Source organism: Pseudophryne corroboree, chromosome 4 (genome assembly GCF_028390025.1).
Source record: "Pseudophryne corroboree isolate aPseCor3 chromosome 4, aPseCor3.hap2, whole genome shotgun sequence".
NCBI lineage: Eukaryota > Metazoa > Chordata > Amphibia > Anura > Myobatrachidae > Pseudophryne > Pseudophryne corroboree.
The window spans coordinates 747,994,841-748,020,557 of NC_086447.1; the positions used below are offsets into that span (position 1 = coordinate 747,994,841).

The 25,717-nt window shown below is 42.6% G+C and overlaps 1 protein-coding gene across 1 annotated transcript; it reads right to left on the reverse strand.

Annotated features, from left to right (window-relative positions):
• Nucleotides 1-3,699: 3,699 nt before the first annotated feature.
• OVOL2 (ovo like zinc finger 2) lies at nucleotides 3,700-9,319 on the reverse strand. Its single transcript, XM_063918145.1, has 4 exons — nucleotides 9,143-9,319; nucleotides 7,723-7,946; nucleotides 6,240-6,426; nucleotides 3,700-4,406 (listed from the first exon to the last, which is right to left on the reverse strand). Exons 1-4 carry the CDS (start codon nucleotides 9,240-9,242, stop codon nucleotides 4,096-4,098), a joined length of 822 nt encoding a protein of 273 aa, XP_063774215.1. The 5' UTR covers nucleotides 9,243-9,319; the 3' UTR covers nucleotides 3,700-4,095.
• Nucleotides 9,320-25,717: the final 16,398 nt, after the last annotated feature.

Below are 25,717 nucleotides of genomic sequence, written 5' to 3' on the forward strand. Positions count from 1 at the left end.
ATATATAATGTCTGTTTACTCATTATATAATAACGGTGATCATTACTGGGCACATTATGGGTATTTGGCACCGCTGAGGGCATTACCTGTATCTGGCACGGCAGGGGCATTACGTGTATCTTGCACTGCTGGGGGCATTATATGTAACTGGCAGGGCTGGGGATATTATATGTGTCCGGCTCTACTGTGTGGCGTAATGTGAATTTTGGCTCATTCTGTGCGGTATAATGTGAATTTTGGCTCATTCTGTGTGGTATAATGTGAATTTTGGCTCATTCTGTGCGGTGTAATGTGAATTTTGGCTCATTCTGTGTGGTGTAATGTGAATTTCGGCTCATACTGTGTGGTGTAATGTGAATTTCGGCTCATACTGTGTGGTGTAATGTGAATTTCAGCTCATACTGTGTGGTGTAATGTGAATTTCGGCTCACACTGTGTGGTGTAAGGTGAGTTTCTGCTCATACTGTGTAGTGTAATGTGAGTTTGTCTTATACTTTGCATCGTAATATGAGTTTTGCCTTATACTGTGTGGCGTAATGTGAATTTTGGCTCACACTTTGTGGCGTAATGTGAATTTTGACTCATATTGTGTGGTATAATGTGAATAAGGGACACTACTGTAAGTAGCTGGTGAGCATGGGGACATGTGCGACAAATGCTGGTGTTCTGCAGAGGAGTCTGATGCCATAGAAAGAGGCAAATGTGGCTCCGATGGAACATGTGTAAATTATAAACTTACTCGTGTTCTATTACAGGTTGAGTATCCCATATCCAAATATTCCGAAATACGGAATATTCCGAAATACGGAATTTTTTGAGTGAGACTGAGCTAGTGAAACCTTTGTTTTCTGATGGCTCAATGTACTCAAACCTTGTTTAATACACAAAATAATTAAAAATATTGTATTAAATGACCTTCAGGCTGTGTGTATAAGGTGTATATGAACCATAAATGCATTCTGTGCTTAGACTTGGGTCCATCACCATGATATCCCATTATGGTATGCAATTATTCCAAAATACGGAATAATCCGATATCCAAAATACCTCTGGTCCCAAGCATTTTGGATAAAGGATACTCAACCTGTAAAACTGAAATGTTCGTCTCCCTAAATCTCCCATACTTTTCAGAGTGGCCCACTCAAAATCAGGGTGTAGTGCAGGGGAAGCAAGTGGTGTGTGGGGAAGGGGTGTGTGGGGGTGGGTGGGGAGGAGAATACATATGCACCTAGGTCTACCACTGTCTAGTTCCACCACTGGGTCAGGGATAGGTTGGGGAAGTATAAGCAGCAATAGGGTGCAGCAGCAGCTAGGACTCAGAGTTATGCTGTAGTGGACAGTCAGTACCTGCCGGTGATCACACCTTTATGTTTCATTTTATTTCTCTGGGGTGTATGATATCTACTAGTACTTTATTATTAGGAACTAGGGAAAAATTAGATTAAGCCATGTGATTTAACTGAGAGAATGTAAAATAGTGCTAGACATGTTCCTGGGTGGTGCTAGACACGCCCCTCTGGTGGTGCACCTGGTAATAAAATTAGCTGCGCACGCCTATGATGTCTATACAGCCCAGTATCTGGCTCCCTCAGTTTTCAGTCGCCGTAGTGCTGCTGTGTGTCTGGCTGGAGTGCACCGGTTTCCAGTATCTGTTGTGGTCAGGTGACTTTGAGTGTTGGGAGCCACATTTGAATAAAGAAAGAGCCGCATGCGGCTCAAGAGCCACGCGTTGGCCACGGCTGTACTAAGCCTTGGAGAGAGATAAAGTAGACAGAGGTAAAGTACCACCCAATCAGCTCCTACCTGCCATGTTACAGGCTGTGTTTGAAAAATGTCAGGAGCTGGTTGGCCTGTACTGGTTTGTACCCCTTTATCTCTCTCCAAGGCTTAGTGCATAGAACCCTTAGCACCCACACAAATTGCAACTTGATTTTTTTCAGAAGACATTCATATTTCAGAAAATACCTGGGGGGAACATAATAGGGTTCGAGTTAGCTGAGGATCGGAATTTGGGCCGAGAATGCACGTATTTTTAAAGCAGCAATCATTTGCAAGGCAAAACCAACCTGGTTTTTCATTGTAAATGATTGCAGCTTTAAAAATACGTGCAATCTCGGCCAAATTCCTGGTCCTCAGCCTACTCGAACCCTATTACATTTTCCCCATGTGTCTTTTTAATCATTCTAACATCAAATGAGATTTAATCAATATGGGCAAAAAGTGGAATTGCAAGTACGGAAACTAAAAGCAAATGTGTATTTTGTTGTTTTTGCTTCTGCGTTATTCTACCTTTCCAAAACAGCAAAAAGCAGGATTGTTTTCAGAAAATCTGTGCTGTAAATTATAATGCTATATTGTGTTTGACAGTTTTCACCATATTAAACCAAACACATTGACAATGTGTAGTAGTAATATGGTAGTCCATATGTCCATGTTACCATTTTTTAAACTAGAATATCCTCCAATAAATGAGGGGTCCCCTGTTTGTATTTGACTAATATGGAAAAGATGTGACCCGCCTCTCCATATGTGGCAAATGTAATGACTACTAAGGGAGCACATTGTTTGAAAAGGGGAGTCCCCCTGTCCAACAAGGTGTGCACCCACAAGTGTTTGAACCATAATGGGGGAGATTGGGCATATGGTGCCCTTCCCCATATATGGAAATGTCATTGTGATGGTGTCTGGTGACCCTAGCCCCTATGGGTGCAGGTATCATGGTGGTCATAGGGCATGTAGTGCTCTTCATCCATCTTTGGAGAACGTTTTGCTTAGAGACGGTTTAATAATGACTGGTGATCAGACAATTACTATTAAGGGGGGCACATTATGTGAGAGTGGGGACTCCCCTTTCTCAAGTGTGGATACCCCCATGTGTGCAGGTATCATTATGGGAACGATTTGGCTTGTAACGCTCTCCCACCCATAGATGGGAAACATGCTGTCCATGGCACAGTTTTATATTTTCTGGCAATCACCAGACAATACTACTAGGGGTCCTCATCACTTGAAAGAGTGGACTTTGATATTTTTTGGGCCACCATACACAACAAGACCAATCATCCAGAATTTTGTTTGTACGAGACAGGTAATCTTATCAGTTGATAACAGAAACAGGTTATGTATTACCTGTCAACAGGAATATTGCGTCCCTTGCAATCCTAATAGACTGCCTGTCTTATGAAAGTTATATTTTTCTGTGTATAACCAAATTGGCAAGAGACTTGGTTGTTTGCTGACCAGTCTTCAGTGTTTATGCTAGCTTGAATAACTTTTGAACAAAGTAACAGATATGATAGTATCCATTCCTATTCCATTAGAGTAGTTCTATACAACATGCCGGAGGTATATTTAAGAAGTAGTAGCTTTTCCAATAATACCACTTGTCAGCAGTTCTGGCTGCAGTATTTAAAAGGGCAGTAATATAAAATGCAAAACCAGGAGTGTTGTATTGTTGCCCTTTTAAATCCCGTTGCCTGAACCGCTGACAAGTGACACTTTTGAAAAGCCGCTTAGTAATTATGCACCATAGAATATTAAAAATATGTATGTTTTATATTGTCTCTTTAAACTTTCTCGCTGTCAAAAAATGTTTGATATCCAAAAGGGATCTATTATTAAAAAAATAATAATCAGATATATAAATGTGTATTACAAAAAGTGGATAACCCTGGTGTGTTAAAAAAAGACAAAAAAAAATGTAAATATTACATTTATTAAAAGGCACCAGCACCCATTTTATTACATATATAAAAACATGAAAGTATTTAAAAAAAAGAAGTTGTTAAAGATGTACATACATAGACTATAAATCTATTTTATATTATATAATATATACAATCATACCAGTATCTGGGCCACACAACTCAGGAATATTTGAATAATTCCACAGTGCAAGCAGCCTTTTATTTTATAGCTAAAAAAAAAACAAAAATAAAAAAATGTTTTCTGTGTGACAAATAAATCCATTACTTAGAAGTCCATTTTATTAAAATGTAGAAATCCCTCCGCCTTTGTAAAAGTTATAGAATAAGCAATAATTATATTGAAAGTTCATACGCCATGTAAACTTTGTACAAAAGGTCCTGATGCGTTTCATTCCATCTCGTCTTCTGGTTTTGGGCTCCCCTGGAGCACAGATGTGATTTTGTTTTGTAAAAGAGCTGCCAGTTTTTTGGTGGTTTTCTTCAGAAAGGCGCTTCCCGGGTGGCCCTTGTAAACATGCAGGTATAAGTCCTCTTGGGAGGGTCCAGTGTATCCACATTCCTCACAGACAAATAACTTGTCTCTCCTCTGCTTATACGCATAGCCTTGCTGCACCCCGTGAATTTTTTTGAGATGAGATTCTAGGGAGCAGCGCTGGGTAAATGCTTTATTGCAGATGTCACACTTGTAAGGCCGAATTCCTGCAAACAGAGTGAAACTCTTGTAAAACCTACTCTCTATTTCCACATGACATTTCCATGCTCACATCTCTTTTTAATTTTATATTCTATAATCTCCACTTTGTAATACTGTGATTTTGTTGTCAAAATAAATGACTAAAGCTGGCCATACACCTAAAGATTTATTGTCCGATCTGGCTGGTTGGAACGAAAATCTACTAATGGATGGGAGGAAATGACAATTGACCATTTTTGAAAAACAGACAAAAATGGTCAAACAGATTTAACCAATTTTTCGGAACGACAGTTTGTGTTAGTTTTCCGGCATTTCAGACGAATGGTCAATTGTCATTTTCTCCCATCCATTACCAGATTTTCATTCCAACCAGCCAGATCGGACAATAAATCTTTAGGTGTATGGACAGCTTGACCCTAGTAATATTTGATATTTGATCATTTTCCTTATACAGTCATTTCACAAGACATGGCTACTGCAGATAAAAAGGACTACATGTATTGCTCAGAAAAGTGCCACTGTGATGTCTGTCTGCGCACATTCCCAAGAATTATGGCAGCACAACATTGCAAATTCCTAGGCACCTATATGGGGTACAAAGAAAAATTGGCAATGATTGTGGCTGTGATGTCCTGAAATTCTGACCGTCCTGTGGAAATTGCAGAGAATTCAATTCCCCCTAAGGGAATAGGCCCATTTTTTTTATTCCAGATTAGAAATAGCTAAAATCCTACTTTTACAAGGATATGTGAACAACCAAAAACCTGCATCTTTGATTACACTGCACTGTCAGATGCACATTTGTTAAAAAGGTTGTACTATGCACATATTTGGAAAAACACATTAATGAACATGTGAAAGTGCTCTTAACATTTGTTTAAATGATTATTTAGGGGGTATTTATCAAAGCTTAGAGAGAGAGATAAAATTATGAGATAGAGTACCAGCCAATCAGCTTCTGCCTTACATTTTACAGGCTGTATTTGAAAAATCACAGGAGCTGATTGGTTGGTACTTTAACTCTCACAATTGTATTTCTCACCAAGCTTTCATAAATACCCCCCTTAATGTTTAAGCAAGGTTAGGAATAATGCAATGGCAGAAACTAAAGCTTAACTTTATCATTAGTATTTGCACTTAGCGATTGCTACTTAACTCTGTCAGAAGTAAGGCGAGGTATTTGCAACCTTTACAGTACTACAATATGTTTCATAATATACTATCAGCATCATGATGCAACCAAGGCAGCGTATTCAAATGCAGACCTTGACCCTACAATACACACCTTGGAGTTGCAAGGAGAGCAAGATAAAGGAGGCCAAGGGTTGTCTTTCAAATTTTAAGGCAGTTGAGTTAATTTAAATTTCCAGTGTCACAAACTTCTATATATATATATTGATGAAATCAATGTAAATATAGGTGATCAATTATTAATACTGGAACAAGTCAGAAAAAAAATTGCTTGCCTGAGTTCACTGATGTTCCATTATAAAGGTAATAAGTTACTGTTACTGCAGTACTTAAAAACTACCTATTAATAAGGGATAATAAAAAATGACAACTCCTGATATTTAATCTTCTATTAAATAGTTCCGAATTTAGAATGCAACAAAATGCATTATAACAGAAGTACACATCTCTAAGGGAACTACAGGGTCCAGTTTGCTGGGTCATCAATCGGCTGCTGGTACCTGTAGTTCAACAGCAACCTAACAATGCATTACAATTTGGGGGATGAAAAAAAAAAAAAAGGATCTTAAATAAAGTTATAAAATCAATGTGCTCTTCAACCTGCAGAGGTCAGCAGAGAGCCGGTAACAAGCAATAAAGCAGCGCACCTGTATGAGTCCTCACATGTCTCTTCAGGTCGAACGTGTCGTTAAACCCTTTGCCGCAGAAGGTGCAGAGGTGCCGCTTCACCTGGTTGTGGCACTTGAGGTGACGATTGAGCATGCGCTGTAGGCGGAAGCCTTTATCACAGATGTCACAGCTATAGAGCTCCTCGTTGAGCGTTCCGCTGGTGACCTGGGACAATGCACAATACCTTTCACTGTTAGAGCATGTTACAGGCATCTGTAACCAAACACACAGCGATGCAATCTAACCGATCTCTGTCACACAGACACAGCTGCAATCACACACACACTGCAATTTAAACATACACTTTATATTGTTTTGTACATGCACTATATATGATCTAACAAATATATATCTGTACATTATTTTCGGGAAAAAGTAAGGCAGTCTTATATGGTCACTATAATTTACATTTTGTGTAATACAACTATTTATGTACTGGGATGTGATTTATCACTTGGCAATATAGATGTAAATAGAGGGAGTTTTGTTTTGACCCAAGGACAACAGATTTGAGTATTGAGTTCTCATTGTGATGGTATTTATCTGCCCTCAGAACATGTCTATTCCCAGGCGGACTGATCTCCTGGGGAATAGCCCGGACAGTCACTGGGAGCTGCTCAGACGTCTCCTCTCTCATGTACTGCTCACTGGGCTTTAATTAAAGAAGAAATGAGTCGCTACATAGATCAAAGGCTCCGGTGCTGCAGCACTCTTACACTACAAGGAGAGATGGTTTGTGACCGGGGAGACAAACCTCTGTACCTGCTACACTGTAGTTATAGCTAAACTCTGCATATGAACAGAACTAGATTAAACTACTATTACTGGCTACATCTTCTTTAGTAAATTGCAAACAAGTTTCAAACTTTTCCCAGTTTTTAAATATGATCAATATTTACTACTAACATTATTATTATTATTATTATTATTATTTTAATAATTAGTGTTTTAATTGTTTATGCTAAAACTTATTTAAATGGTCTGATATATTTGTGTAAATAACAGTATATTTTAAGCAATTTAGACATTCAAGCGGATTTTAAAAATAACATTACATTATTTCCAGGCAGTAATTATTATTTTATTATAAATAAAATTGAGAATTAAAAGGTTTGTAATTTTTATTTTATTTTTTATTCCAAGTTTATGCTCCTCCAATCGACAGAGATGTGTGAATTTCTAGGCATTATAAAACTGTCTTGTTCTCTCTGGAATGGGGTTAGACTAATACTGGTGGAGGGGGGTTTATTGTAATACCTTTGTAAAACAAGTTTATTGTAAGACCTGCAGATGCGGCACTACCGTTATAAAGACTGACACTTGGATATGTGTCTTGTCCCTGAAAAGTTTTTGTAGACAATAAAAAATAAAATAAAAAGTTTGATTTTTCCCCCCATGTATTTGTCATATTGTCAGTGGAAGTTGAGCACTTTGAATTAGATGATACATATGTGATAATACCTTGACTTTTGATCTGACAGATCGCTTAAGGTCCAGAGGTTGCTCTTCTGCGTTCTCCTGACTATGTCCTCCATTTTCTGGGTGACCCAGATCCTCACACAGATCATTGCTGGTGTTGGTGACCTCATGGCTGCCCCTCTCAGGACTGTCCCCTGCAGGGTCCCCACTGCTGCTGTTGCTCAGGCTGTCCTCTGTCACATACTTTAGGATGCAGTCAATGCTGTCTGGAGACAAACCCAGGGGAGGAGGTGAGCACGGGGCTGATAAGCAGCACAAAGGGAGCGCATCACCTGCAGGGAACAGCTAGGCAAAGTGTGGGTTTTCCCTAAATGAAAGGCAAATATGTAAAGCTGATCCCTTTCCCCGGGAGCACAATGACTGGGAAGGGAGGGGTGCAGGAGGCAGGTGCTGCTTCTCTCTGTCCTCCCATTGCAGTGTTTGAACTGAGGGTGTAACCGCACTGGAAGGCTCTTATTATTATTATTAACAAGTCAATGGCACAAAGCAAACAGCTAGGAGGTGGTGTGGAGCTGGGGAGATGGCGTGGAGCTTTCCGTTAGATTAGGAGAGAAGAAAGCCTGAGGTGCAAACACAGCCCAGAGCCTCCACCCCCCCAAACCTGGTCAGGGTCACCTCTTACCCCTGCACAGGTCAGCTCTGTGGGCTGAAACCATAGTACACTCAGGATCACTGTTAAATAGCAGCCATTGTTCCAAAGGCAAACACAAGATCACCTAGCATGGCACCTGCACCAGCTCCACAAACAGGGCAAGTCCTGGAAACTTTTCCTGTACTGTGTAACCCTGCTGCTGCTGCTGCACTCTGCCTAGAATCATAACAGTATCATGTCTGTTACATGGATGGCAGTAATTGTGTAAGTGTATGTATATGTATATATATATATATATATATATATATATATATATATATATATATCTATCTATCACCACCACGAGTAATAAGAGGGGATCGTGTAAATAACACATACTAGTCAAATAACACATACTATTTATTTATTAGCAGTTTCTTATATAGCGCAGCATATTCCGTTGCGCTTTACAATTAGAACAACAATTATAGAACAAAACTGGGCAAAGACAGACAGACAGACAGACAGACAGAGGTAGGAAGGCCCTGCTCGCAAGCTTACAATCTATATACTAATTTGAGAACAGAATTTGCACCCACGCAGAATATACTGTATATTCGATATAAGGAAGAAGTATATAAGAAGTATAAAAATAAAAAGAAGACATCAAAAGAAGCAAAAGAATACGAAAAAAGGAAAGAAAAGCTGGTGTGGGACTACAGGTGTCAGCATGCCTGGAGTGCGGTAGTGGTGACTCAGCGGAGGGCTATACCGGGGCAGGGGGGCTGCGCTATTCCGGGCGGAGGAGGCGTGCCCGGAGCCCGTACTCACCTGGGATATAGGTGTCCGCTCTCTCCTCGTCCGGGAGCTCGTCCCAGCTGCGGGCGGCCGGCGGCGGCGTCCTCCTCTTCACCAGGAAGGCTCTGGGCATGACGGGCAGATGGAGCTCAGGCAACTTCTAGGAAAGTTTCCCTCCCCGCACCTCTGCGCTCCCCCCGGGCCCCGCTGCTCCCCCCGTGTGCCGGCGCCAGGTAGCGCTGCTGATGATGATGGTGGTAGAGCCGCTAGGAATAGCTGCAGCGTTACCGGGAAAGGTGGCATAGAGCAATGCACCAGGAACTGCGCTCTGCGCATGCGCGCTGCAAACATAACGGTGTCAACAAGCCCTGCTTACCTGTCCGACCGGTTAGTGCGGCTCAGCCCCTGCCCTGCCTCATGCAGCTGAGTGCTCGCTGAAGAATGCAACGTCTGGGAGCAGACAAAGCCCAGCCAGCTATAGCCCATTCATTGGCCCAAGGCGCAGAGCTCAGCCAGCCCAGCCTCTCATTGCTGAGCGGGTCCCAGGTAGCGCTGACATGCTCCAATGCTTCAGCATCAAACCCTGCGTCCCCGCAACTGCGTTATCTCCCCACATCCTGCGCTCTACCTGCGCTACTGCTCCATTATACAGTGCAATATAAATATAATATATATATATATATATATATATATATATATATATATATATATATATTCACATTGTTACAAGAACCTTGCCAGACTGGGCCAGGAGCATGCTTACAGAATGTGCCGCACAAATCTGTCCTATAGGAACATAGCATGTACGAGTGAGAAACTACAATTTACAATGTATCACATACATGTAACAAAGTATCGAGTGCGCGTGTGATAACCCGGCTGCGGTAGTTTCCTGTGTGCGGCCCGTTATCACGGTGAGCAGACAGTAGGATGACTGCACCGTGCAGGTGATTACAGGACACATTGCTGTAGAGTCGCACAATAAATGTGGTAGAGTATATATTGGGCTAGCTGCTGCTGCTGGGACATTGCTCTGTAATGAGGATAAACGTCTCTGCAGGGAAAGATAACGTTTAGCTATAGGCCACCCACCTCCTGCAGCAGGGACAAAGGGGCACTTGTGGCTACTCCTGCTATCCACTCCTAACAGCGCTGATCCACTAATCCAACAGCCACTGTGCCCACTGTGCCGCACCAGTACTAAAGTGCCATTTCCTTTAGCTGGCAATGAGAGGTCAGAGAGGAGCAGTCACCTGGATATTACCTGCCTAACTCTGTAACCTGTCTGCATAGTACAGAATCCCGGGAATCCCTACAGATGGATGCCTCTGATGCCAGCCCATGCTGTCTTTCAGTCCTGTACTTATATGCACCATATATGATCTACAAGAAATAAGATTTGTGGACATGAGCAATATTTATTGAGGCACTCCCATACTGCGCTGCTCTGGTCTGCATGTCCTGGTAGCACAATGTAACTATGTACTGTATAACAGTGTCTTGTGTCTGTTACTCTGTACATGACTTGTAACAGTTTGTTACTGAATCGCCCCTCCTGCTGTTCTCCCATATTTCATGGGGATAATACTGAATACATACTGGCTTTCCAGATGCTGTGAAACTACAAGTACCAGCATGCCCTAACAGAGCACTCTGGGACTTGTAGCTCCACCAAAGCTGGCTAGTCACTAGTGGCCTACAAAATGCAGCCTGCCACATCCAGTTATAGTCTGCCTGTCTCAGGCACGTCTTGTGTGCATGCCTCCAGCGCTGGGAGTTACCGCTACACAGATGACACCTGAACTGCTGGGGGAATGGGAGCAGCACTTGCAGAGCAGGAGCAGCAACCGCTATAGGCAGCACTTGCAGAGCAGGAGCAGCAACCGCTATAGGCAGCACTTGCAGAGCAGGAGCAGCAACCGCTATAGGCAGCACTTGCAGAGCGGGAGCAGCGGCCTTCGGGGTGAGCTTAGCGGATTGTCCTTTGCACACAGACACCGGCACCTCTGCTGCAGTTACAGAGCATGATCTCACCTGTCTGCACTGAGACACTTCTGGTTATAGTTTAATAGTGGATATGTATGTACTCACTCAGTACACATGAACTCCACTACCACGTGCCCCTTATTGTCTGTATATTTATAAACACAGAATTGTTTAATAGGAGCCATCCGTTTGTTATTAAGTTTAATTGTACTTCCTAAGACAAATAATATGATGATAATAATAATACAGTACGTTTTTATTTAGCACTTTTCTCCAACTTAGATGCCTAAAGGAGCATCAACCCCCATTAGATCGACAGTGTCTAGGTCGACAATCTTTAGCCCGACCAATATAGGTCGACAGTCACTAGGTCGACAGGGTTGGAAGATCGACAGGGTTTCTAGGTCGACATGTGCTAGGTCGACAGGTCAAAAGGTCAACATGAGTTCTTTGTTTTGTTTTTTTGGTGTCGTTTCCTTCGTAGAGTGACCGGGAACCCCAATTAGTGCACCCTGTCCCCTCGCATGGCGAGCGGCTTCGGGCAAGGTGCCTTGTTCCGCTACCACTTTGCTCGGCACAGATTACCATTCCAATCATAGTCCAAGTGGATAGTTAAGTATGAAAAAGTAAAAAAAAAAAAAAATTTGTGAAAAACTCATGTCGACCTTTTGACCTGTCGACCTAACACACGTCGACCTAGAAACCCTGTCCACCTTCCAACCCTATCGACCTAGTTACTGTCAACCTAAACATTGTCGACCTAGACAGTGTCGATCTTCAGACCGCACCCCCCCTCCCCTCCAGTATCACCAATCAAGAGAAAACAATAATGAGGAGGGGGAGGTGGCTAGATGGGTATCAGTATCTGCAAAATCACTATGCTACTGTGCAAACCTAATATAGTCCTGGCTATATCAATTTTAAAATGAATTACTTTAGTAGGACTTATGCACCGGCCAGCCCAGGAGGCATGTAGCTTTCATGCACTCAAACCCTCCTGCAAAATTTGTACCACTGATCGTGTCTGTTAGCTGCATCTTCTGATGGGCTGAGTGCATCTTGAACACTCCCACTAATACTATTGCGCAGAAAAGCTGAGATGTTCAGAGGTTGGCACATTAGCTCATGCCTTTGTAGCCTTTAGTTTGCGTTTTTAACATTTTCTTTGGAGGGGGATCCTTAGGGTCCCTCACCCATAGACTTCAAATTGGTATGCACAACCCAATGAGTACAAAAAGTAACTTACATTGTGTACGGTTAAATGGTAACAGTTGCCTTGTACACATATTAAAAAAGGCTTTTCATGAATCCTAAAATGATTGTATACAAAAATAAAGTGCAACACCTGGCGCTAATACCATAAAAATATAGAATGATACCATGTGGATAAATAATTTGGATAGTAATTGCACTTTAAAGAGAATGTCCTCATAAGTCCCAGATGTTACAATCACAGGTGAATGGTATTCCTTACTTTAAGTGAGAAAAGAAGATTTCCACTTTTTTAATGCCAGTCTGAAAGAAATGCATGTACCCGCTTGTTTCCAAACCTCACGGTCAGGTGATAGGGGAATACAGAAAGACAAAGTTCTAGTACGGAGACCATTTGATAAAGGATAATTTGAATAAAAACAATTGCACTCACAATATCGCAACATATAAAAATGTAAAATACTCTTTAACCCCAGTCCGGCTTGCATGACACACTGGTCCGCCTACCCAGAGTCCAGATGGAAACGATAAACACAATACCTAGGGGTGTGTATTCCTGTTTCCCTCAGTCCAGGTTTTAAGTTTAGCCATACTTAAACACAGGTGAATGAAGTAGTACCTCAGACATTTTTGATTTAAGTATCTGTGCTCAAGCATGGATATCCTTAAAACCTGGACTATGCATTAAAGACCAATGCACTAGAGCACAGGTTCTCAAACTTGGTCCTCAGGACCCCACACAGTGCATGTTTTGCAGGTCTCCTCACAGAATCACAAGTGAAATAATTATCTTCACCTGAGGACCTTTTAAAATGTTTCAGTGAGTAATAATTAATACACCTGTGCACTTGCTGAGTTATCTGCAAAACATGCGCTGTGTGGGGTCCTGAGGACCGAGTTTGAGAACCATTGCACTAGAGCACAGGTTCTCAAACTCGGTCCTCAGGACCCCACACAGTGCATGTTTTGCAGGTCTCCTCACAGAATCAGAAGTGAAATAATTAGCTCCACCTGTGGACCTTTTAAAATGTGTCAGTGAGTAATTAATACACCTGTGCGCTTGCTGGGTTATCTGCAAAACATGCACTGTGTGGGGTCCTGAGGACCGAGTTTGAGAACCTCTGCACTAGAGCATAGGTTCTCAAACTCGGTCCTCAGGACCCCACACAGTGCATGTTTTGCAGGTAACCCAGCAGGTGCACAGGAGAATTAATTACTCACTGACACATTTTTAAAGGTCCACAGGTGGAGTTAATTATTTCACTTGTCATTCTGTGAGGAGACCTGCAAAACATGCACTGTGTGGGGTCCTGAGGACCGAGTTTGAGAACCTGTGCACTAGAGCACAGGTTCTCAAACTCGGTCCTCAGGACCCCACACAGTGCATGTTTTGCAGGTAACCCAGCAGGAGCACAGGTGTATTAATTACTCACAGACACATTTTAAAAGGTTAACAGGTGGAGATAATTATTTCACTTGGGATTTATGAGGAGACCTGCAAAACATGCACTGTGTGGGGTCCTGAGGACCAAGTTTGAGAACCTGTGTACTAGAACAGGGATGGGGAACCTTCAGCCCTCCAGCTGTTGTTGAACTACACATCCCAGCATGCCCTGCAACAGTTTTAGCATGGCCAAATAGCAAAACTGTAGCAAGGCATGCTGGTATGTGTAGTTCAACAACAGCTGGAGGGCCGAAGGTTTCCCATCCCTACACTAGAGTATCAGAATTTTTTTCATGGCACCCTTGGGCCAAAAGTTTCTTATTGAGAAATGTAGAAAAAAATATTCAGCTAAGTTAATTGTATTTATATGTCATTCTTAGGGTCAGTTATGTGGTGAGGGACAGGATTCGCTTCTATTTGTCCACATATTTTAAGATTAGCAGCCACCAGCACTGATTTTACCTAGACTTACCATACTTTAAACTGGGACACTCATGAATTACACAGGTTCTGTGGCTGGCTGACTTCAAGCCTGCATTTCACCTGGTTTTAATCGGCCACAGAACCTATGTAATCCATAAGTGTCCCGGTTTAAAGGGATAGTAAACCTATCTTTACCTATTACATTGATCATAACTGGTCCACCGATCCAAGACACCCCTGCAAAGTGTCCTGAGGCACCTCAGGGTGCCATGGCACACAGTTTGGGATCCACTACCATAGGGGAATGTAGAACCACTTCTTAGACATCCCATTACTATAAATATTTCTCAGATGTGTGATCTAAGTGTAAATGAAAGGAAAGATCTTTAGCTCCGCATGCACTTTGCAATTATCTGGCAGATCATCTGCCAAATCTGCCTGGTTGGAAAGAAAATCTGGAAATGGGTGAGAGTAAAGGTGGGTACACACTATTAGATATATCTGCAGATCAATTGATCTGCAGATATATCTATGTACGGATCGGGCAGTGTGCTGTGCATACACACAGCCCGATCCGTCGGGGGACTGACGTCATGAACTGGGCGGGCGGGTGCTCGCGCCCGCCCAGTTCACCTGTCAATCACCGCCGGCCGCCGCAGCATAAGTACGGGCGGTCGGACGACCGCCCCGTACACACACAGCGACGCGCCAATATATCGTTAGATATATTGGCTGTCGGCTGTGCTGCGCGGCCGACGCGATAAGTCTGTGAACGACGGAGTTCACAGACGTATCGCCCGTACACACTGGCCGACGGTCCCGCGATGTATCGGCCGTTCAAGAGAACGGCCGATATATCGACCAGTGTGTACGGGCCTTAAATCATACTTGCCTACCTGACCCTCTCCATGAGGGAGAAAATGCTCTGTTCCTGGACTTTCCTGGTAATGTATGATCGCCATCACCTGTGGTGAGCTAGTTAATTGATAAGAAAGATGTTTCTCCACAGGTGATGGCTATCATACATTACCAGGAAAGTCCAGGAACAGAGCATTTTCTTCCTCATGGAGAGGGTCAGGTAGGCAAGTATGCCACATACTGGAAAATGGACAAAAACTGTCGTTCATATAAATTGGTTGAATCCGTGATTTAAAAAGTTTATATAAACTACAGGTTTTGTCCCTTTTCCAGTGTTTTCGAGCAAATGGTCGATTGGTGTTTGCACTCATCCATTACCAGATTTTAATTCCAACCAGCCAGATCTGACAGATGATCTGCCAGATAATTGTATTATTTATTTGTTGCACCCAGCAGTTTTTTTGTAACACAGCCTCAAAACAAAGTAGCACCTCTACATTTTCTTATATATATTTATTTAAGATGTAGAAACAGCGATAACAATCACTTATCACTTACTTACAGAATAAAAAATCAGGAACCTAATGTTTTAAGGCACACATTGGTATACTATAATATATTCCTACAAACACGAACACAAAAGTGAGCAAACATTTATTAGCCTTACATAATCAGCACGAAATGGGTTAATCAGCAGTGATTCAACACAATACCTTTACTCAGTCTGTTAAAAGTTTTTTTTTAAGAAAACTCCCACCCTAAGAGGAGAATTTCGGGCACACCCATTCTCTGAATCACTCACATGATGACTTAGGTAGAATTAGGGCACAGCCTTCCTTCTCAGCAAAACAATAGCATCTTTACTGGTGTATTACACATTGGACATATGACAAGATAAAGGGGGGTACTCACGGAGAGATCCATGCTTAACATCTAAGCAATCTGACTAGATAATGATTGCTTAGATTTTAAGAACAGATCACTCGTGTGTACCTCCCACAGCGATAGTGATGCGCGGCCCTGCATATCGCTATTGCCGGTGCTAGATTGGCCTGCATGCGGGCTCAATCTAGCACGTCACACATTTCACCCGCTGGGTGAAATGAGCGGCCCCCCATCCTCCCCCGCATCGCTCAGCACACATCGCGCTGTGCTGAGCGGCGGGAGAGATGTGTGCTGAGCGGTTCGCTCAGCGCACATCTCTCCCGTGTATATGGGCCTTTAGTGTAAAGGGGGGTACATACAGAGAGATCCGTGTTTAAAATCTAAGCAATCTGACTAGATTGCTTAGATTTTAAGCAGGGATCTGCCGTGTGTATGCCCCCCAGCAATAGCGCGCGCATCGCTATCGCCGGTGCTAGATTGAGCCTGCATGCAGGCTCAATCTAGCAGGTCGCTCACTTCACCATTGTGTGAAGTGAACGGCCCCCCGTCCGTCTTCCTCCTCGCTCAGCACACCGCGCTGTGCTGAGTGGGGTTGAGAGATGTGTGCTGAGCGGTCTGTGTTAAGATCGCTCAGCACACATCTCTCCCTTCAGTACCCCGAAGAAGTCGGTACTCCCATAAGAAGTCAGATGCATTGTAGATATCCAATTTATATGACATCCAGTGGAATATAACTGCTATCCTAATTTCCCTGAGTGTGACGTTTCTCACTTACACAGCCAGTCAGTTACATCATGTTGCACCCAAAGCCCTCTGGCTCTGAAACTGTGTTATGCTTACAACCAGTTTCAGAATCTGATTTCTTACAATGGTACAATACAGTGCACGCCATTTCTAGGTATGTTATTATATTAGGAAACTGTTTGCTAGGGTGGTGTGGATCAAAGCTCAAGTAATCTGGTACATGAGATATGCATGTTTTACACGACTTGTGTGTATTAGATACGTCTTGACATATACAGCATGATTTTTTTTTATTTTTTTTTTTACATTGGTCTAAGTTTTTCTGATCTGAGCAGTGCTGGAGAAATGAACAAGGGAAGATGCCTTTTATGTGCACCTATTTCACATAGCTGCTTCTCTATTCACTTTTCATTCAAAGCTCAGGGTCTCTTGTTTACCTACTGGAATGTCTCCATGCCTCTGGCGTTAAGGAGGGGCTTCAATTAAAGGAAAGGTGGGCAAATACCTAAAATATTTCTTAAGTAGTATTATACGTACTTTTATATACTATTGAAGGATGTGTGTGTGTGTGTGTGTGTGTGTATATATATATATATACACACACACATATATATATATATATACACACACACACACACACACACACACGAGGACTGATAATATAACAGATTAAGCAATAATTTTGATTTTAAATAGGCATACTCAGTTCATAGTCCAAAACGTTTTCGGTCCGGGAAATACTAGCGCACAAAGTGGTACATTTACTATGATGGGAGTTCTATTTAAGATGGGATGTTGCCCGTAGCAACCAATCAGATTCCAGGTATTACCTTCTAGAAGGTACAACATAAATGAGAAGTAGAATCTGATTAGTTGCTATGGGCAACATCCCATCTTAAATAGAACTCCCATGTTAGTAAATTTACCCCAAATTCTCGAGCAGCATATTCTATATATATATAGATATAGTGATGTAATTAGCGCTGCTACCTAACATACAAGTCTAGTATAAATTAATAAATGTATAGTACATATAGTGAATGTGATGCAATCACTTCTCCAATTTTTTGGATGGCTGCTGTAAAAAAGTCCTCTACAAATGGACCCTATCTCATTGAGTCCAGAATACAGAATGAAAAAAGTGGTAGGACCCAGCGCCTTCAGTGATTCAAAGTTCTCCAAGTGTGAGTAGTAACAGAATATGCGTACCGGAAACCAAAGGATTTTCAGCTCATAAACATGCCTTTAGGAATTACAGTCATCCTGGTTACTCGGTCTTCCAATTTCTCCAATGTTCCAAAACACCAACCAGAATATGGAAAACAAATTGATGGACAGTTATAGTGTAGTATTTCCACTATGTGGATTGATAGTGCTCTTATTTAGTGCAATAGATGCTATTTGAAAAACATGCATCAAATGGTGTGAAAAACACCCTGTGTTATTAGTGTACAAAGGTGATGCCTTTATCCAAGAAAATGATATAATGCATAATAATACCCTCAGTATACAGGTTATTCGTATGTAGTAAGCTCTCTATGGAGGTCTTCTCCTGGGTTGCTGGAGATACCTTAGAGATAGCTCTCCCAACACCCTGTGTTATTAGTGTACAAAGGTGATGCCTTTATCCAAGAAAATGATATAATGCATAATAATACCCTCAGTATACAGGTTATTCGTATGTAGTAAGCTCTCTATGGAGGTCTTCTCCTGGGTTGCTGGAGATACCTTAGAGATAGCTCTCCCAACACCCTGTGTTATTAGTGTACAAAGGTGATGCCTTTAGCCAAGAGAATGATATGATGTATAATAATACCCTCAGTATTCAGGTTATTCGCATGTAGTAGGTTCTCTATGGAGGTCTTCTCCTGGGTTGCTGGAGATACCTTAGAAATAGATCTCCTTTGGTAAATAATTAAAATGCCCTTTCAGGACAACTCTTAACTTCTTGTTTCATGGATTGTTATCCAAGGTGTGGTTTAAGCAGCAGACACTCACTCTGAAACATAAATCCACAATTCCTCTGCTTGTCAGCACCGACTTCCTCCATGCAGCCAACTATCAGACTGGTTATAGTCAGGGCCGGAGCTTCCACTAGGCAGCTTTAGGCAGCTGCCTAGGGGCGCCAGGACCTGAAGGGGCGGCCTGCTACAGCTGCATGAAAAAGGTAGTGAGGTCCTACATCATAGCAGCTGCAATCCCCCTGGCACAATTTTCTACAGTAACCGCGACTGCCAAGCTCCTGTATTGCAGCATCCAACTCCACCTTGCACAGGCAGTAACTTTGACAGCTCCTGGAGTCCTGACTGGGGGTGACATGCGATGCTGCTCTTCATTCCAGGCTCTTTCACAGACTACTCAGCCCCAACTCTGCATCGCAGCCTGCAGGTAAGGTGGCTGCACAGTGCACTCTCTGCATTTAATAAGAAAAGAGGGGGAGAGGCGAGAGCAGCAGTTTGGGGAGGGGGGGGGGGGAAGAGGAGCAGCTGGCATGCACACAGATGGTGGAGCGGATAGAACAGACAACATTTAAAAGAGTGGGGTGGTGGTGGGGGGGGGCTGCAGGAGCCCACACAGACTGAGGAGAAGGGAGCAGCCATACAACAGACGGGGTGGGGGTGAGCAGCCTTTCTCCTGAAGGGCAGGTAGGGGGAAGGGGCAGTAGGCAGAAGTTTTGCCTAGGGTGCCAAGAGACCTTGCACCGGCCCTGGTTATAGTGAAGCTTTGCCTGCTGCACACACTGCTTGTAAAATTCTATATATATATATACACATAGCGCTATTTCAGTGATTTTCAACCTTTTTTTACTCGCTGCACACCGAACAATATTTTAAAATTGCCAAGGCACACCATCAGCTTCCCACAGAAAAAAAAAACACACACATTGGCCCTCATAGTAAAAAAAAATCCACACATACGTTGGCCTACACAGAAAAAAAAATCACATTACTCCCCAGATAAATCATATTGCTCCCTATATAAATCCTATTGCTCCCCACATGAATTATTAACAATGTTCCCCCCATAAATCCTTATTCTCCCCACATAAATCCTATTATTCCCCACAGGAGAAAAACAAAACAAATATTAGCCCCTACTGGTCAGCTGTCCTCCTCCCTGTCCCTCAGTGGCGGGGGTTGTTCATAGTGGAGTGCTGCGAATACTGAGCAGCGGGGTCGGGCAGGTGTGGATGTGGGTGGGTAAGGAAAGCTGTGTATGCAGGTAGGAACTAGAAGATGTGTATGCAGGCGGGTGGGCTGGCTGGATGGTGAGACGCGGCGGCCGTGACCTATGATATCACACCGCCGCGTCTTCAAGTCATACGTCACAGCCGGAGCATGACTGATCCTCTAAGAAGAGCCTGGGCCAACAGTTCACTCTGAAGGTGCAGGAAGCTGCTCTGGCTCCGCAGCACACCCTGCAACTGGTCGTGGCACACTGGTTGAAAAAGCCTGCACTATTTGACTTGAAAAGTCTCCAAGTGCCATCTCATCTGTTCCCACTGCATATTTTGGGTATTGCCCCGTGGAGGGCACAGGAGCAAGATGGCCCGACAGGGCCGCAGGAGTATCTGCTGTGTGTGTATGTGTATATATATATATATATATATATAAGCAAGAGTCCAAAGATTGGAGGTGCACTCATCCAGTAAATGATTCACAGCGGCTTTTCTTAATTCACATAGACTTTATTGGTAGAAATTCGGCTTATTCAGTCGACGTTTCGATCCTCAGTGTCGGGATCTTTCTCAAGACAAGCTTCAAAGTATAATTAATGCTCACAAGGCATCATATATTGATTTCTACAACACAATAAACAATACATACATAAACTCAAAACAATACATTACACAGATTACAAAGACTCAAAACAAAAAAACAAAAAAGCATATAGTGGTGAACCACCGCGTCATTCAAGCCTACTCCGCACCCAGTGTGAGGCAACTGGGACACCAAAGATTCAGTGGGTGAGTACCTTCACCACACATGCAAGTCATCCACCGCTTATATGAGACGTTGAAAGCACAGGGGACAAAATGTATACATATAACTCAACAAACTTACTCAGCTTAATCAATATATCCAGTTCGGACAGTACCAAGGCTGCACGGCTGGTAAGGCCATGTGCACTGAAGATTCTGAAAAATTGCATCCAGCACCCAGGGTGTGTACCAAGATCATGGTGGTTATGGCAGCTTGTCTGCGCAAACAAGGGATAAGGATATTCCCATACCTAGACGACCTATTAATCTTAGCACAGTCGCAAGATTTACTGTTGAGCCATCTCCAACAGACGATAGTTTGTTTACAGAGACACGGGTGGCTCATAAATTGGGAGAAGTCGTCCCTGAATCCATCACAGCGGATGGTTCATTTGGGAGCCATATTGGATTCAGACCTACAGAGAGTTCTCTTACCAGAGAAGAAAATAGTCAAAGTGCAGGTCATGGCTCAGGAAGCGTTGCAAGCCCAGACAATGTCAGTCCATGCAGCAATGCGACTGTTGGGTCTGATGGTATCAACGTTCGACATGGTGGAATATGCGCAATTCCACTCCAGACCATTGCAGCATCTCATTTTGACAAAATGGAATGGAAATCATCAAACAATAAATAATCTACAAGGAAGACCAGTCCAGATCCGCTCAGACAATGCGACGGCAGTAGCATACCTAAATCATCAAGGAGGGACTCACAGCAAGAGTCTGATGGAGGAAGTAACTCCCATTCTAAAGTGGGCAGAACTCCATCTCCCAGCATTGTCAGCAGTATTTGTCCCGGGTGTACTAAATTGGGAAGCGGATTTTCTCAGTCGGCACACCATTCAGGAAACCGAATGGGCACTACACCCAGAAGTGTTTCAGACACTGGTGAACAGATGGGGTCTACCGGAGATAGACCTTATGGCGTCTCGTCTAAACAACAAAGTTCCGAGGTACGGATCAAGAACAAGGGACCCAGGAGCAGTCCTGGTAGACGCACTGTCAGTAGAATGGAGGTTTCAGCTGGCATATCTGTTCCCTCCAATATCTCTGTTACCCAGAGTAGTGAGAAAGATAAAACAGGCAAAAGGAGCAATCATTCTAATAGCTCCAGCTTGGCCAAGAAGGCATTGGTACACAGATCTGTGGAGAATGTCCGTGGAAGCACCGATACTGCTCCCTCAACGTCCAGATCTGTTAATGCAGGGTCCTTGTTGTCACAGTCATCTGGATCGCCTGTCTTTGACGGCGTGGCTGTTGAAACCTCTATCTTAGAGGCTAAAGGATTTTCAAAGCAAGTAATCCAAACCATGCTTAGAGCAAGAAAGCCTTCTTCGGCCCGTGTATATCATAGAATATGGCAAGCCTATATTCATTGGTGTTCTGGAAAAAATTACAATCCAAGAGCCTTTAAAGTAGCTAGAATTTTGGATTTTCTGCAGGCAGGATTGGATAAGGGGTTGAAGGTTGCTTCCTTGAGGGTGCAAGTCTCAGCGTTGACTGTATGGTTTCAGCAGAAGATTGCTGACCTACAGGATGTACGTACGTTTTTCCAAGGAGTAGTACATATTCAACCTCCATTTGTTCCTCCTGCAGCTCCCTGGGATTTGAATTTAGTTCTTAAATTTCTCCAGGGTCCTTTGTTTGAACCACTTGAGAGAGCGGATCTTAAGTGGTTAACGATTAAAGTTCTTTTTTTACTGGCAATGGCGTCAGCCAGAAGAGTGTCAGATTTAGGAGCATTATCATGTAAGTCTCCTTTCCTAAGTTTTTTTTCCAGACAGAGCAGTTCTCAGAACGAGATCTAGTTATCTTCCAAAGGTGGTGTCAAAGTTTCACCTGAATGAAGAGATTGTAGTCCCAGCTTTTCAGGTATCGGGACTATCTGCGGGAGAAGCGTCACTGGACGTGGTCCGGTCTTTAAAAATCTATATAGATCGTACTAGTGCCATCAGGAAAACAGATTCCCTCTTCATCCTCTACGGATTTCATAGGAGAGGTTGGCCTGCTAGTAAACAGACGCTGGCGAGATGGCTCCGAGTGGTAATATCTGAAGCTTATTCTCATGCAGATCTACCTATTCCGGCTAATGTCTCTGCACACTCTACACGTAAGGTAGGTCCTTCTTGGGCAGCACAACAGGGTGCATCAGCAGAACAGATATGTAAGGCAGCCACATGGTCTTCCATAAACACATTCATCAGACATTATGCCTTGGATACTTTTGCCTCTCATGACGCAGACTTCGGGCGAAAGGTCCTCCTGTGCAATCAGGAGCGTCCCCACCACTAAAATGGCTTTGGGAATCCCAATGTTATCCTGTGGATAATCCTGTGGACCCAGCCAGAGAAATAAACGTTATGGTAAGAACTTACCGTTGATAACGTGATTTCTCTTATGTCCACAGGTATCCACAGGGATCCCACCCGGACGCATCTGATTTGAGGATCTAGACAAACACTAAAAACCTCTTCCTTCTTGTATGGAAGGGTGTGCATGTGTGTTCTTATCGCCTGTACAGGTCTCTACCTAATGTTCCTGCCTATAATCGCTGTGGAAAGAACTGATCTGACTGAGTCAGTGGGCGGGACTATATAGTGGAGGCCCCAATGCATCCTGGGAGGCCAGAAAGCTCGTGACCGTGTTGGTGCCATTTTCGCTGTCGCTCGACAATATCCCAATGTTATCCTGTGGATACCTGTGGACATAAGAGAAATCACGTTATCAACGGTAAGTTCTTACCATAACGTTTATATTGACTCAGTTTGAGTCTACTATAGTGTACTCATTTAGAATTGGATTTGTCAATTTACACCCAAAAGGTCACTGTTACAGCAATTTTTCTTCTTTTTATATACATTGGTGAACTTTATATGATAGACACGAATATTGGAATATCTTCTTTCTTTGAGAATATTGCACACACCCACGGCAAAAGCTGGATGGGATATTGAATCTTACAAACTTTGACCTTATTGATTACGACCCCTGATGAAGTCCTGTATGGACGAAACGCGTTGGGCATTCACGCATTTGTGAATTGAACATACATCTGAACGCTTTATTGGAAGAATTGATATTGGATTCAATTGTGGATATCACCAATACAAAATTTATCAAGATAACTATCAGTCTGTATTGTTCATTTATAGTACAAAGCCATGTGTATGTTTTACTGATGTTTTTTTATATGGTTACAGTTTTTACTGTTAAATTTTAAAAATAAACACATCTGTTTGTGACATCTGAGGTGGTCTAGCTCCCATGAGAATCTCTTTTTTCTATTCCCAATTCTGTGCCTTGTCTGACAGGAGGCATTTCTCAGTGGTACGAGCTTTATTGTATATTAGCGCAAAAAAAGGGTACTTTATCTTTTGGTATATATATATATATATATATATATATATATATATATATATATAAAATCCCCGATCGGCCGGCACTCAGCAGTATACAGCAACTGGCTCCGGTGCCCTAGTCCAAAGTAAGACAGCAATCCAAAACAGGAACAGTGAAAGGCACTCAGAGGGCAAATAAACCAGCACACGTAGTTAGTGAATCTAGATTTACTAACTACGTGTGCTGGTTTATTTGCCCTCTGAGTGCCTTTAACTGTTCCTGTTTTGGATTGCTATATATCTCTATCTATCTATCTATCTATCTATCTATCTATCTATCTATCTATCTATCTATATATATATATACAGAGGCAGAGCTCTGGGAGGCAACGGAGTCATCTGCCGCCGGGCTCCTGCTCTGAAGGGGGCACCTCTCCTCCAGTTCTGTGACATCATTGAATTAAGTTAATTGATAGCTGCCGCTGTTTTTTCAGTGGCCGACTTCCTCACTGGTCCCTGTACCTTACAAGTCACACTCTCTTTATTATACTGTAGATATACATTTTACAAGTGTCATAGCCAGGATTAGAAACCACAACCTATTACACTGGAAGAAGACACCTTACTGATGAAGCTGTTTGCTCCTGTATAGGATATATGAGAATTTTAACTATATGAAGATACCTCTCTGACAATTACACGTAACTTCATACAGTTAGAATTCTCATGCTTCCTATGCAGGAGCAAATAGCTCCATCAGTAAAGTGTCTACTGTGATCGTAACAGGTCATGGGTTCTAATCTTGGGTATGACTGCTAAGAAATGTGTGATTTAAAATAAAAGACAATTAAATGTATACAGTATATAAATATTTTTCAGAACACACACACACACACACACACACACACACACACACACACACACACACACACACACACACCTTAATATAGGAAATAGGAGGGCACCAATATTTATCTTGCCTCTGGGCAACTGGGACGAACTTACGCCACTGTGTGTATATATATATATATATATATATATATATATAGATAGATAGATAGATATAGATATGTAAAAACATTTTTTTAACAGATATTCTTTAAAATACACAGAAAAACTGACAGCACCTTACAACCTCAAAAACATTTTAACCTTATTTAATGTAAAAATTGAAAATATTCAAATAAATTACCAGGTTAGGTGCAGTGTGAACGGGTTGCCAGGTTGATGCCCGTTTACAGTATAGGCAGAGGCAGCAGGGAGATCATCTCATCTCCCAGCGCCGACTCTGCACACTCTCCCGATGCCACCTCCGCCCCTGCCACCCAATAGCAACCCGACCCAGCATATTGCTGGGTCGGGAAGCCACTGTGAAAGGGTCAAATGCCGGGTCACACCTGGGAAGGATCCTTTTCCAATTCCCTTTTGCGACCCAGCATTGCGATCTGAAAGCGGTATCACTCACTGACTGACTCATCACTAATTCTCTTACTTCCTGATATGTAAGGAAGCTGAAATTTAACATAGATATTCTTCAGGTGGGAAATCGGAAAATTAAGTAATTAGGATTTTAATAAACCTCCCCTAAGGGGATGAAAAAAGGGTTGACATAATGACGTCATTACCGATGCGTGGCTTGCGTTGCGTGAACGATAACACCAAAACGGACAATCGGATCAAAATTTGGAGTGCACCTCCAGTGTGTAGAATTTAATAAACCACAAAAATGGTCCTGTC